At 51.7% G+C, this 13,474-nt stretch overlaps 8 protein-coding genes across 8 annotated transcripts; 5 read left to right on the top strand and 3 right to left on the bottom strand.

Moving 5' to 3' along the window:
- Positions 1 to 478: 478 nt before the first annotated feature.
- N7459_002078 (GPI anchored serine-threonine rich family protein) lies at positions 479 to 1,229 on the bottom strand (the record flags this gene model as incomplete). Its single annotated transcript, XM_056941263.1, has 4 exons — positions 479 to 728; positions 820 to 951; positions 1,031 to 1,109; positions 1,175 to 1,229. 4 exons carry the CDS (start codon positions 1,227 to 1,229, stop codon positions 479 to 481), a joined length of 516 nt encoding a protein of 171 aa, XP_056803118.1.
- Positions 1,230 to 3,914: 2,685 nt separating this feature from the next.
- N7459_002077 (fumarylacetoacetate hydrolase family protein) lies at positions 3,915 to 5,024 on the bottom strand (the record flags this gene model as incomplete). The annotated part of the gene is made up of 5 exons (XM_056941262.1): positions 3,915 to 4,090; positions 4,177 to 4,504; positions 4,554 to 4,667; positions 4,719 to 4,799; positions 4,860 to 5,024. 5 exons carry the CDS (start codon positions 5,022 to 5,024, stop codon positions 3,915 to 3,917), a joined length of 864 nt encoding a protein of 287 aa, XP_056803117.1.
- A 358-nt stretch (positions 5,025 to 5,382) lies between these two features.
- Positions 5,383 to 6,462, top strand: N7459_002076 (2,4,5-trihydroxytoluene oxygenase; the record flags this gene model as incomplete). Its single annotated transcript, XM_056941261.1, has 1 exon — positions 5,383 to 6,462. One exon carries the CDS (start codon positions 5,383 to 5,385, stop codon positions 6,460 to 6,462), a length of 1,080 nt encoding a protein of 359 aa, XP_056803116.1.
- Positions 6,463 to 6,567: 105 nt separating this feature from the next.
- N7459_002075 (NAD(P)/FAD-dependent oxidoreductase) lies at positions 6,568 to 7,737 on the bottom strand (the record flags this gene model as incomplete). Its single annotated transcript, XM_056941260.1, has 1 exon — positions 6,568 to 7,737. One exon carries the CDS (start codon positions 7,735 to 7,737, stop codon positions 6,568 to 6,570), a length of 1,170 nt encoding a protein of 389 aa, XP_056803115.1.
- A 455-nt stretch (positions 7,738 to 8,192) lies between these two features.
- On the top strand, positions 8,193 to 9,587 carry N7459_002074 (FAD-dependent oxidoreductase; the record flags this gene model as incomplete). The annotated part of the gene is made up of 2 exons (XM_056941259.1): positions 8,193 to 8,487; positions 8,518 to 9,587. 2 exons carry the CDS (start codon positions 8,193 to 8,195, stop codon positions 9,585 to 9,587), a joined length of 1,365 nt encoding a protein of 454 aa, XP_056803114.1.
- Positions 9,588 to 9,925: 338 nt separating this feature from the next.
- Positions 9,926 to 10,874, top strand: N7459_002073 (SDR family oxidoreductase; the record flags this gene model as incomplete). Its single annotated transcript, XM_056941258.1, has 3 exons — positions 9,926 to 10,426; positions 10,477 to 10,764; positions 10,815 to 10,874. 3 exons carry the CDS (start codon positions 9,926 to 9,928, stop codon positions 10,872 to 10,874), a joined length of 849 nt encoding a protein of 282 aa, XP_056803113.1.
- Positions 10,875 to 11,324: 450 nt separating this feature from the next.
- Positions 11,325 to 11,605, top strand: N7459_002072 (uncharacterized protein; the record flags this gene model as incomplete). Its single annotated transcript, XM_056941257.1, has 2 exons — positions 11,325 to 11,360; positions 11,384 to 11,605. 2 exons carry the CDS (start codon positions 11,325 to 11,327, stop codon positions 11,603 to 11,605), a joined length of 258 nt encoding a protein of 85 aa, XP_056803112.1.
- Positions 11,606 to 11,770: 165 nt separating this feature from the next.
- N7459_002071 (transcription factor domain-containing protein) lies at positions 11,771 to 13,078 on the top strand (the record flags this gene model as incomplete). The annotated part of the gene is made up of 2 exons (XM_056941256.1): positions 11,771 to 12,848; positions 12,897 to 13,078. 2 exons carry the CDS (start codon positions 11,771 to 11,773, stop codon positions 13,076 to 13,078), a joined length of 1,260 nt encoding a protein of 419 aa, XP_056803111.1.
- Between the last annotated feature and the right edge of the window lie 396 nt (positions 13,079 to 13,474).

Below are 13,474 nucleotides of genomic sequence, written 5' to 3'. Positions count from 1 at the left end.
AGAAATCCCGAACTCAAGATATCCTTGATTAACACAATTATTCAGTAAAGAAATAAAATATATAATATAAAACAAAGGTAAGGTGTCCCATTGGAGTCTCAGCGACATCTCTGACTGAGAGAATAGACTACGTTTTCAGCGCAACGTCGGGGAATATCTAGAAGCCGAAAGGGTGGACACTGATTACTATAATACTATCATGGGCGCAAGATTACGGAGCCTGTAAGCTCTACGCACTGGTGGGAGATGCTGTGGTTCTCCAGTACGGATTGGTATCGGTCTTTTTTAGGTTTATCTTGGGACGTCTCTCCTCACTCTTAACTCTTGATTGAGGAACAGCCTTTTTCGTCTATTATACGCACTAAAATCTAGAGAATGTAGGCACCCGGGCAAGCGGCACATAATCCAACCTCACACGATATGACACCGCCGACCACCTGATGCAAAAGCTGTAATTCAACAGCAATCAAATATCCCCTTATAGTGCACACGCCATCCCAACAACACTCATCACACCGAGAGCCACGGACAGCCCGAAAGTGCGTGCTGCAGCCCCAGTCTGCGCGTTAGTGCTTGAGCCTGTCTCATTACCAGTGCTTGTAGCCGTGGCTGTAGGCGTGGCTGAGGAAGTACTGGTATTCTCTCCATGAATGACAACGCTGAATTCTCCGGACTGAGCGAGTATGTTGTTGGATGAGACGTCTTTGAAGTCGAAGACGTAACCGGATCTGGAATACTTTATCGTTAGATATAGCTGTTGGGGCGCTTATAGAATATGGTTTACTAGTATACCGCGGAAGAAAAGGAAAGCTAACTTACCCCGGAGGAACGTCAATACTGTCGAATGTATACTCGTCGTCAGATGTGGTTAAGTTTGATGCGATTTTCAGATTAAAGCTGGGAATATTGTCCTTGTTGAGGAGGTAAAGGTTGAAGGTGAAGGGGTCGGAGCTGCATACGTCAAAACAGGATTCTCGTTAGCCTCGCAAGTGGGGATGGGAATGCAATGTGCGAAAATGGTTCTACTCACTGTGAGGAGGACCATTCCACCTTTGTCGTTCCCGACAGATCGAGCTCCGAGCCATTTTTTGGAGATGCCACAGACAGGCCTTCCACCAGGTTGCGTTAGCTACGTTGAAAAGTATCAGAATCGAATGCGAGAGCTGGCACGTACACAATGCCGAAACAGCAAAGCTCACAGGTCCGGCGAGGGCAGGAAATCGGAGCATCTTCGAATATGACCTTTCGTGTTGTTATGAGAGTATGCTGGAAGCCGGAGTGTGTCGCACGAGATCTCTGAGATATGTTGTTGTGATGTCTCCATTGGACGAGCTCTCGACTTTATACTCTACGGCCGTGAATTATAGCAAAAGGGAAAGGCGATGGCAGAAATGCCGTCTACTCCAAGTAACTAGCATTTAATTCCCACAGAAGGTATATTCCCAGTGGGTTCATCCCAATCCGAGCAGTGATCGACAACAACGTGTTCAGAATGCTGCTGATTACTGTAGACAAGACGCAACCACCCCGGCTGCAAGATATTGCCACCGAGCCAGCGTAACGCCCTTTCTGTCTTATTCTAACTTCTTTCATGCTTTAGTTGGATCTTCCGAGGAGCATGGCGTCTTGCGTAAAAAGTTCGCTGCCGATCATGGCTGTGCGAGAATTGACTTTGGGCAACCTTTGACACTGGCCTATTGCAGTATTCGCTGGTTGAGCTTGATAATCTCCCAAAGTTGCTCCGCGGTACAATAGACTCTCGGCAATCCCTTCCATACTCCAACGAGAGAATTGCTAGGAGAGGGGACCCCTGTTACATCAAGGATGAACTCTTGGAGGAAATCGATAATAAACTACTAGTGGAAGTCGGGTGGGGGCAGGCAAATGTCCGCCCCGAGTGAGACCACCGTTGAGTTCTTACCTAGAGGTGCACAGTAAGTTTCCTTGCTTTCGTTCAGTGAGAACTTGGATTGATTAGCATGTGGCTTGGCATAATTGCTAAACCTGAATCGTCTCACTGCATTGAGTCTGGTCCTCTCAGAATTTAATCATGTTCCTCGGTGCTCCGAGGCCATCGTTTTTGACTAGACTGTTGTCTTCGAAAAACCCCCGCTGACTCTAGAATGCACCCACGCCGGTGGGAGTCCCTGTCTTCAATTTTCTGTTGTATCCGAATGATGCCATTCTCCTCGGAGGAACTCGTAGACCCATATATAACGGATGGATTGAATTGTCCGAATTTTAAATTGCCAAGGTCTATGGGCTTCCGCTAGCTTATTGAGTTGCTCCGAAACACACCTGGGCAAGGAGTATTGGACCCAGCAAGGCGAGATCGCAAATGTTAAAAATGACAACCATTCCCAATTCCGAACGGCTCTACTTCAGATCTTATTTAACTCTACATTTACTTCACTGTCGCTTGCAACCGGCTTATTCAGAGAACCTGGCTAGCAGAACCGGAATATCCGAGAGAGGGTTGGGTATTTTGCCAAACTAGGTTCTGGTCTGCATTTCAAGTCTGCTGGAAGGTGAGTCTTACTTTTGACGTTTCAGCGCTAGAAGTTTTTGTTCCCAGCCCAGCTGAACCCGATCAAAGGCAACCGTTTGATCAAGATACTATACAAGTTGGGAGCAATGATTTTCATCCCGGAAAGCCTTCCATGGAAATCAACAATTCGCAGGAGATGGCTAGGTATATTGGTCTTAGTATATCACACAATCAAATTGGCTGACAGGCACGCCAGAACTCGGCCCCATCAATGCAGAACTTTCTATCGTGGCGTTGTTTCTATCGGCGATATTTGGATTCCTCTTGGGGAGTCTATGTGTCTGTGCTATCAGGAGGTTTATCGCTTCTCGGAGAATGAACGATCAGGTTGCGGAAGAGAAACCGCGAGCTTCAATAGAGGTTCAGGAAGGGTTTGGACGACAGGAGTTTCACCACCGAAACAGGAGCCATGAGAGCATACCCGGAGTTATCTGGCCACAAAGGGTTCTGATAATAACAAACCCGGATCGGAGCTCGAATATCGCAGACCCCTAGCCAGAAGATATAACTTGATTTGGAAGTGAATAATACTAATTACATTTACCTTCATGGAAAATGGGTGTTTGAATACTCGCCTACTTGCTAGTCTTCGTAATTATTCCTATTAATCATCAACAGTATCTAAATTGGTACTAGCTAGGATGCCTACATCGTCGCGGAGAACTTCTAGCTAATCTTCCTCGGTTAAGATAGCTGGTTTAGGCGTAGGGAGGGCTATTTCCTAGACTTTCGCCAAGCCCATTTTCGGCCCGGACCTTGGTCCCAAAGCCGAATGACTTCATTTTGGGCCTTTTTAATGTAAGTTTTGCATACAAATCTATCAAGGTTTCCTATTTAGGACAGTCATCCAGATAATTAGGTTTTGGGCCCAAAAGGGGCTTTGCCGAAGTCTACTATATATCCGGCTTCTACTTCCTCAATTTATCCAAGCATGTATATGAAAATACGGTATATTTTAGCTTATATAATACCATATAACATAATAAAGATACTCTTCCTGAAGATCTGGCCACAAGTATACAATATGAGGAGATCATACAATATAACACACGAAATCTTTTTATACAGCTTGAACAGCTTATAGTCAGATAACAAGGTGAGTTCTTACTATCTAGACAATTTATACAAAATCAGCGACGAATAAATTTGAAACACAGACAGACACATAATCCATAACCCGAAAACTGGAAAAGGATAGGTACTGCATTCATATCAGCCACGAACTACACCTATACCAGAGCTTTGCTTTCACTAGCGTCCAGGCAAGTTTTCTGTTGAAACGAACAAAGAATCCTCCATCAGTATTCGATCCTCAAACTTGGCGAAAGCGAGCGTTCGCCGTGCTCGTCATCCTATGGGTATATTCTTACATGATGGAATCCTGCCCCTCCTCAAACCGCACCACGTTCTTCAGTGTTCCCAGTCCTGAAATCTCAACCTCGACCTGGTCCCCATCCTTCAATAGCTGCCGCGGCTTCTGAAATATCCCCACTCCTGCCGGGGTGCCCGTCATGACTACCGTGTAAGCTGGGATAGTTGTACCTGGATGCAGATCCGTGTTAGAGATATGGGAGAGAAGGCTTCACGAAAAAATCAAATCAAATAAGAAAAGCAGAGAGCAAACATACTCTGACTCATCCAGCTAAGGACCCTCTCTGGCGAATAGATCATATCCTTCTCAATCACCGTATCCTGCTTGACCTTCCCGTTGACCCTGGTGACGAGCGTAGCGGTTGCCCTCTCCTTCGCAAAGACACTCGGACTCACGAGGACCGGACCGACCGGTGCGAACTTATCAAACGCCTTTGCGTAGAAGAACTGCCCGCCGGACTGCTCGGGAAGCTGGAAAAACCGGCACGAAAGGTCATTTCCGATCGTGTATCCGAGAATGTACTCGGAGGCTTGCTCTGGGGTGATGTCGCGGCACTCGCGCGACGTGACGAAAACGAGTTCACCCTGCTTCTGTTAGCAATTACGCCGAGTAGATTATTGCGGACGGACTCACCTCCCAGTCGGGAAGATGCGAGGCGCAGAAACGACTGATAAGGATGGTTTCGTTTGGCGATGCGAGCGCGGCGGGAGGCTTGGTCCATACAGGTGGGTTGGCGGGGACGTTGAGCTATTGGCCGTTAGATGAAATGTCTGTAGGTAGTCGTGTGAGGCGGCGTACGCTTGCTTCTTTCGCGTGGCTCCTGTAGTTGAGCCCTACGCAATAAATTGAGCTCCTTGTTTGCGGCAGAGGTGATAGGAGCTATACCATATCCCGTCAGCCACGAAATCCAATGCCAGTAGGAGAGAGGCGACAGCTCACCTTGGCTATAGTGGCTGTGGTAGCATTCCGGCCATTCACCAAGTCCTCGTGTGTTGGATATGCGTCTACCGACGATCCGATGGTAGGCTTAACTGAGGCGCATTTGGCGAAGAAGTCCTCGCCGCTCTCTGTCTGGAAACGACAGAGGTACTGGAAGTAACTCATTGTCTGAATTCGGGAGTGGTGAATGGGTAAGGATCAGGAAACAAGGGAGTACGAGGAGTAAAGAAGGCCGGGATTTAAGTTTGTTATCCACTGCGGAGTTCCTCCCCGGAGGATCTTTTAGTCGCGCATCGATTGATCCTCTTTCATCCCTCCGCGGCAAGTCAGACCCAATCTACACCTCGGCCGTCATCAGATGCAGTACCTATTCAGCGTCACGAACGTATAAAAGAGCTTGTGGAGATGGAGATACTGTGCTGCCACTGCATACTCTTGTGATTATCCTATTCAGACACTGACTCTGTCTCTCTCTCTCTCTCTCTCTCTCTCTTACACACACATACACTCCCCAAACGCAGGAATGTCGCTCTGGCTCCTCGACATAATCGCCCTCCTCCCATCAAAATGGCAAAACTGGATCCTCCCTCCATCCACAATCCCCGTCGTCCAGAACTCGCCGCAAAAAGTCCAGCTCGGCCGCATAGCCCACGTTTACTTCGAGCACGCCAACCTTGAAGCCTTTACTAGGTTTGCCAAGGACTTTGGCTTTGTCGAGGCTGCGCGCAAGGGCAACACAATCTACTACCGCGGGTACGGAAGGGACCCCTACGTCTACGTCGCCTCACAGAGCCCAACGCGGAGATCCACCTTCCTGGGCGCTGCGTACGTCGCCAAGGATGAGGAGAATTTTAAGAAAGCCGCCGCAATGCCCGGGGTAGTGCACAGGAAGCTGGACGAGGCGCCCGGGGCCGGCGAGATGGTGACTTTCGCGAGGCCGAATGGGACATTCTTCTACGTTGTGTACGGGCAGAAGGAGCGGGATATCGAGTTGAAGACGACCCCAACAGCAACGCACGACTCACAGGGTCCGTTCAATACGCCGTTTGAGAAACCGCGCAAGGGACAGTTCCAGCGGTACCGCAATGGGCCGGCGCTGGTGCACAAGCTCGGGCATTACGGCTATGTGTGCAAGGAGTTCGAGACGGAGCTCGAGTTCTACACTAGCAACTTCAACTTTGTGCACTCGGATATCCTCAATCTCCCGCAGTTTCCCCAAATGGACGTTATGACCTTTATGCACCTTGACCTTGGCGAGGAGTACACAGACCACCATACGTTCTTCCTACAGCGGGCGTCGCCAACTGTGAGCAAGACGTACGTGCATCATACCTCATTTGAGGTGGCCGATTTCGATACTCAGCTGATGGGACACCATTTTCTGGCGAATAAGGGGTGGAAGAGCGTTTGGGGTGTCGGAAGACATGTCCTGGGGAGCCAGATTTTCGATTACTGGTATGACAGCTCCAAATTCAAGATCGAGCATTACGCCGATGGGGATGTTGTGAACTGCAACAACCCGACGCGCAGAGAGCCAGTTGGGCCATTGTCTGTTTGGGGGCCTGAGCTGCCCAGTGACTTTGGGGATAATAAGGCCAAGTAGGAGAAAAGCATCAGAGAGATGTACGGCAATAGTACTATAAATATATGATCACAGTTGAACTCTTTCAATAGCGTGGAATAGTTATGTAACACAATAATCATCCAATCATCGCATCTGGCCTCGCAAGAACTTGGGCGCCTCATAAGTCAAAAAGTCCTTCCCCTTGAAGAACCACACCAGGCATCCAAACAGGGTCCAGCCACCGAGGTGTCCTGTCCCTGTCGACTGCCCGACGGGGACGACCATCATCTTCTTCTGTGCTTCCGTCGAGTACGTCATGATCTGGGAGTTCTGCTCAATAGCAGCCGCAATATTCGATGCTACCGTCTGGCCCTGAAGAGATACTCGCGAGAGCAGTCGATATGGATGGCAAGTGATGTCACCGATCGCATACGTGTCACTGCGACTTACGCCGTTCTCGATGATTCTAAGCTGTTCGTCGACGTTGACCCAGCCCTGGGAATCGAGGTAGCCCTTTGGGATGAACTCGTTATTTGGAACGGTGCCCGTGGTCGCGATGTACGCATCAGCAGTGTACGTTTTCCCAGTCGACAACTTGACCTTCCACGTCTGGGTGTGGGATTCGTACGCGGCCCCCTCGACCGTGGTCCCCGTCAAGACATCGACGTTTTTGCACTTCAGAAGCGACATCGCCGTTCGCTGCATAGGCACAGTCGCCCCCTCTAGCAAGACATTTGACCGAGAGACCAGCGTGACCTTCTTCGGTCCTGGCGCTTCGGCCAGTTCCCCGGCTATTTCGACGCCCAGGGGCCCCGCGCCACCAATTACAACCCTCTGGGCATCTGCCAGCTTTGCCTGCGCCTCAAGGATGGCCTTCCTTATGTCCTCGAACGCCGTCGCCTTGAACGGAAGCCGCACGCCCTCCTGTCCAAGCGTTGCAGGTGTCGAGCTGCCAGACGCGATCACGAGGTAGTCGAAATGGTACGAAGACGCGGTAGTAGCAGCAGGGGAGCCTGCAGACAGAACAACGACCGACTTGGTCGTGTAGTCGATCTTGGTCACCAGTCCCTTGACGAAAGTGAAGGAGCCCGCGGGATATTCGCGGAACGCGTCCGGGATCGAGTACAAATATCTGCTAGGGGGCAGGCTTTTGGGCTTGACGAGAAAGCGAGGCGCGGCGATATTGAAGTAGTACTCATCCGAGGGGCTGATGAGCGTGATGGCGGCTTTGGGCGTTTGGCGTAGCAGTTTCTGGCTGACTGCTAGGCCTGCGTGCGAACCGCCGATGACTATCACAGAGGCGCGTTTGGACATGGTGATGGGCGGGATGGTGATATTCGCTTGAAACCACGCTTCGAGGACGCTTCAACGGTCTTATCCTTGAAGGAGGGGCAATAGGCCCCTTTCCTACATGTCGGAGCATTCGAAGCGTTAACAGATCCTCCCGCGGAGAAACATTCAATTTCATCTTTGAGCTTGAGGCTCATCTCGGTACAACTTCGTCGGAGGATCTTCCCCAGAGCAAGCGCCCATTGGCTGCATATTCCTCCGGCCCCAAGAGCGCTCTGATACTCGAACGAGAGCCCAAACGAGCTCCTAGCAACTTCCATAATCACACCATTCGACCCGCCATGGACCTTTCTCCTCCAGATCGCCCATTCTGAACAGACCGGAGGACTCCCTCAGCGCAAACTTGCACGGTACAAAAGAACAATCGCGCCTAGCACACTGAGCAGAGTCTAGCTGATCAGCAACCCAAGCCCAGAAAAATGAGCAGCCGAAGCACCACATTCAAAGTCATCGTCATAGGCGGAGGTCCGATTGGGCTCGCGGCCGCGCACACCCTCTATCTAGCCGGCATCGACTTTGTCGTCCTTGAGCGCCGACCGGAAATCTTCGAGGACAGGGGCGCTAGTCTCATCGTCCACCCTCATACATTGCGCGTCCTGCATCAGTTTGGCATCCTCGACGACTTGCTGCCGTGCGGCGCGGAGTTAAACCATCACCTGTCGTTTACGGCCGACGGACACGTCTTCGCCGAGGGGAATCGCTATGGCCTGATACGTGAATAGTGAGTTCTCTTTACTCCGTAAGAAGATGCACTAATATCGGTCTCGTTCGCTAGCCACGGCCACGGCCCAGTCGCATTTCACCGCGCGGAGCTCCTCAAAATCATGTACAATGGCCTCCCCGAAGCAGCGAGAGAAAAGATTCTCACGGACAAGAAACTGACCGACTTAACAACGACGGGCGACGGCGTCACCGCAACTTGCGCCGACGGCAGCGTTTTCCACGGCTCGATCATCATCGGCGCCGACGGCGTTTATAGCAAGACCCGGCAGGTAATGCGCGACCTCGCCCTGAAGGAGGACGCGACTCGCTCGTGGGACCCTGTGCATCCATACTCGGCGGCATACCAGCTCCTCTTCGGGTCTTTCCCGTCGCCGTCGCCGGCGGGCCAGGGGTACGATATCCAGTCGAAAGGGAAGGCGATCATGTACTTTAGCGGGCCGGAGCGCGGGTGGTTCTTCCTGTATAAGCGGCTACCGAGGCCAACGAGCGAGCGGACTAGTTACACGCAGAAGGACGTCGACGCGGTCGCAGCGGAGTTTGCCGAGTTTCCGCTAACGCAGACGGTCCAGGTCAAGGATGTCTGGCCTCGGATGTTGGGGGCAGGGCTGACGAATCTGGATGAGGGGATTGTGAAGCACTGGAGCTTCGGGCGGATTGTGCTTGTCGGTGATGCGTGCCACAAGATGACCACGCATCTGGGTCTAGGGTTTAACCATGGGATCCAGGATATCGTGGTGCTGTGCAATAGCCTGCGCAAGGCTGTTCGAGAAGCGTCTGGGAGTCCGGGGCCCAGTGCTCAGGTGCTGACAGGAATCTTTGAGAAGTACCAGGCGGTTCGGATGAGCTCTGTGTGCTCTCTTGAAGGGGACGTTGCGAAGTCAGGGCTTGAGACGAGGATGCACGCGTGGCACAACCCCTGCTACTATCTGCTTTCGCGGTATCTGTCGGTGCCGCACACGATTGAAGTCTTGTTCATGAAGTATGTGATGGCGCCGGAGTTTCGCAAGGGTCAAGTGCTAGACTATGTGTCTAGGGAGGAACGGATTCAGGGCAAGATGAGCTGGGTTTATCCTGTAAGGCCTACCGTGTAGTAGTATGGCTATTTCAAACAATTAGTGATTCGTACTCGGCATACCCTAGTGTATCTAGCTGGACTGGCCCCTACTAGACGAATGCCCTAGGGATCACATTAGTACTCCACGTGTATATGCCTCGACGAAGAATTCGTTTCTACCTCGGCATAACTAGGTATTAGTCCCGTGATGCACATGGAAGACTGCTGGAGAAACTCAGCCTGGGTTAGAGGATATATTATAAATATTTAATATTAGTATCAATCGCACACAAATAGATCCGCTTTTCCTCGCCAACTCCCGAGACCATCAAAAAACCAACACACCAGGGCCTCTCAACACACGTCAAGAACATCATGACGGACCGTGATTCCTTCGCGCTCATTACCGGGTGCAGCAGTGGGATCGGCAAAGAGCTTGCAATAGCCTTTGCAAGCAGAGGTGTCACTGTTCTCGCCACAGCACGCCGCACCGAGTCTCTCAACGAGCTCACAAGCAACCATAGCAACATCAGAGCCTTGGCACTTGAGCTGAGCGATCCAGAAAGCATTACACGGCTGAAAGACGCGGTTGTGAAAGAAACAGGCGGGCGCCTGGACTATCTCGTCAACAATGCGGGAACGCACTACGCAGGGATGGCGATGGACTTGGAGATGGACGAAGTTGCCGCGCTTTTCCAAGTCAATGTTTTTGCTGTTATGCGCTTGTGCCAGATCTTCCTGTCCCTTCTGCGCCAGTCACCACAAGGATACATTGTGCAGATTGGAAGCGTGACGCGGAACATCCCAGTCGTGTGGCAGAGCGCATACAATGCGTCCAAGGCAGCGCTCAGTCAGTATTCGAGGACTCTTCGACTGGTAAGCAGACAACCCGTCGTTGGAAGGAATCGTGCTAATAAAGGATACAGGAGGTGAAACCGCTAGGGATTGAGGTGGTCGAAATCGTGACAGGGTTTGTGCAGAGCAACATCCTTCACCACGGCCTCCACGCGCCAGAGGACTCGATTTATCTCCCAATCAAAGGTACGATTGAAAAGATCAAGTACCAGGGCAATGCGAACGGAATGCAGGCGAGCGTGTATGCTGCGTCGATTGTCGATAAGCTGGTGAGGCGACGCGCTGGACCGGAGATCTGGGAGGGAGGAATGGCGCAGATGCTTCGCCTGATCTTCATGCTTTTGCCACTACGGCTACTAGTGAGTCGTCTCCTCGTGTGGACTATTTAAGCACTGACAAAGCTACGCAGAACGTGTTCCTGTACCGCAAATTCAAGCTGGGGTCTTTGAAGCAGTCGATTGGTCGGTGACGGGGAGACGCTTTATGAAGGGATGTGATTGGCGAAAAAGACACGCCGCGGAGGAATTTGGGCCCACTGGATGACGTGAAGATAGTCATGATTCAACTGGCGGAATTTGCTAATTCAACTTGTGCTTCGGCAACCATCGAAACATTCATCAAAATCGTATCTCTTTCCTCCGAGCTAGCGAGTCTGGAGCCCAAAGCAATGCCACTGAGGGTGTGCGATAGGTGCATCCGGTAACCCACTCTCCCCCTCCATCAAGTGCTCCCGCTAAGCTCTCTGCGCAGTAAGAAGGTCAAGTGTGCGCTATGGTCCGCCAAGAATCCGAGATTCTCCTTCACTAAACGTCCGCAGGCAACCTGGCGAGACCGACGTGTTCTCGTTGCTTCGACCTGGGAAAGATATGCACCTATACCCTAGCAAAACGAAGGCCTGGTCCGCCTCGTGGCTCGCATTATGCCACTCGCCGATCCAAGTCGCGCACTTCGCCTGGTAAGTCGACTAACCCGCTCCAGTTGGTGCTGAGAAGTAATCATGCTCCTTGTCAAGCAGCCCCGGACAGCAGTGCCACACTTCCAGAGCCTGACGTAGTGATGTCCCCAACAGGCTTCCTCCCCACCCCCGCGGATCCCGTCTCGCAGGACTCGGCCCATGGAGTTCCTCCGCAACCCGCTAGCACCAGCCCCTCGTGCTCCAGTTACTTGCACTTCTCCTCGCAGGAGGAGGAACACCTGTAAGTACCTTTTCTCGTTCGCCCGAGCCAAGCTGATACGCTGTGGCACTACTACTGTAGCATTGGGGTCTTCTTCGATATTGCTCGGGATGCAAACCCTATCTTCTCGAAGGAGCGATTTCTCCGCCGCTACCGAGACTCCCTATGTAGTCAGGATCTCATCACGACCATGGCCATGATTGCCACAAAGCTGACCCGGGTTGCCGGATGTGATGACGGACCAGATCTAGACGCAGGGCTGGACTCACTCCTCAGGTCGAGCCTGCTAGAAGATGACTTGGTCGGAGACGCTCTATCCCTTGACCAGTTCCGTAAGGCCTGCATATTGGCCTTTTATGAGTTCCATCAATTCCCAGGCCACCACTCCTGGTTGCGCATTGGTAGGGTAACGCGCATGGCCTATCGTATTGGCCTGGACCGACTTGACCATATCCGCTTGCTGTACCCTGACTGGAGCATGGTGAGCGATGAAGATATCCAGGAATGGCGGGCGCTATGGTGGTGTATCTACCGACTCGACACATACTCCAATCTCGCCTTAGGGACACCATATCAAATTGACGATACCGTCATCAACACCTGCTTTACCTTCAGTGGGACAAAGAGTGCCTCCCAGGGGATCCTTCTACCTCCCAACTCGGACGGTCTATCCGAACTCCTCCCAGCAATCACATCAGACCCAGAGACCTTGCTGGGTAACATTCACAACGTCACAATCGCCACCATGCGTCAGGCCGGCATCGTCCTCCGCATGCACATGCTGCAATGGCGAGCCGGGATACTGGCCCAACTCGCCAAAGTCGAAAGCCAGCTGACGACACTCCGTGTCGCCCTCCCACGGGGCTGGCTTAACCCGCGACGTAACGCGTTCTCAAACGAGACTCCGGTCGAACATCACGCCAGGCTTATCACCGTATTCCATCTACGAATGGCGCAGCTGCTTGTCTCCCTCGTGGACTGCGGCCAGCGACGAGCAGACGACTGGGTATCAAGTTGGCAGCGAATTCTCGAGACGTGCCAGGACATTGCCACGCTGGCGGGCCAGTGGGATAGCGCATTCTGCCTCACGGTGGACCCGGCTATCACATTCACCATTTTCACCACACTCATCTTCCTCAGTCTGCACAGGAAATCGGGGCCACTGCTTGACGAAAGTCTCCGCTCGAGTATCGACCATGACATCACCGTGCTTCATCTGCAGCTCAAGCATTTTGGGACCATCTGGACGCAGGCGAGACTGCTTACTTGTAAGTTTTCCCAGCCTGCTCTATCATAGCATAACCACGACTTGCTAGTGCCACAAGCTTACGATAATGGACTTGATACAGTGTCGTTTGAAAGTTTCGATGCATCCCTGACTGAGCCGGTCTCCTACGAGCATATCGCGTTGATGTTCTCGCGCTTCGAGGCGCCGCTGCATCCGAGGTGGCTGCAGTTTCTTGCATCGGCTGGGCCGGTTCTCCAGGCTTCTCATTAATCGCTCAGTATTCGAGATATCTATCATTATACTTTAGCTATTGTGCCATACCACATGCTGCGCGGTCCAAATTCCCACCGTTATGGTTGATGAGATCAGACAAGGAACGAGGTGATATGATGAGATGATATGATTGGTTCAATGAACTAATCCCGAGGGAAGGAAGGAAAAGAAGATAACTATATCATGGAACAGGCCCTTAAGTACACAAACCAGAATTCCATCCTCCGCCCTATTCTCATAGACTCCCCTAATACATCAACTATCTAACTATGCTCCCCGCTCTGTATTATATCTAGCCGGCGTGTAGTTGTATAATATATACTACATCCTCTGGGGTCTCCGATCGGTAGTTCAGTGTCGAATCACTGCTGAATGACTGCGTGCCGTAATTCC

This window comes from Penicillium hispanicum (genome assembly GCF_028827665.1).
Source record: "Penicillium hispanicum strain IBT 35686 chromosome Unknown utg000002l_segment0_segment0, whole genome shotgun sequence".
Lineage (NCBI taxonomy): Eukaryota > Fungi > Ascomycota > Eurotiomycetes > Eurotiales > Aspergillaceae > Penicillium > Penicillium hispanicum.
The sequence above is the reverse complement of the archived record's forward strand: the minus strand, read 5'-3'. Positions and strand labels throughout refer to the sequence as shown.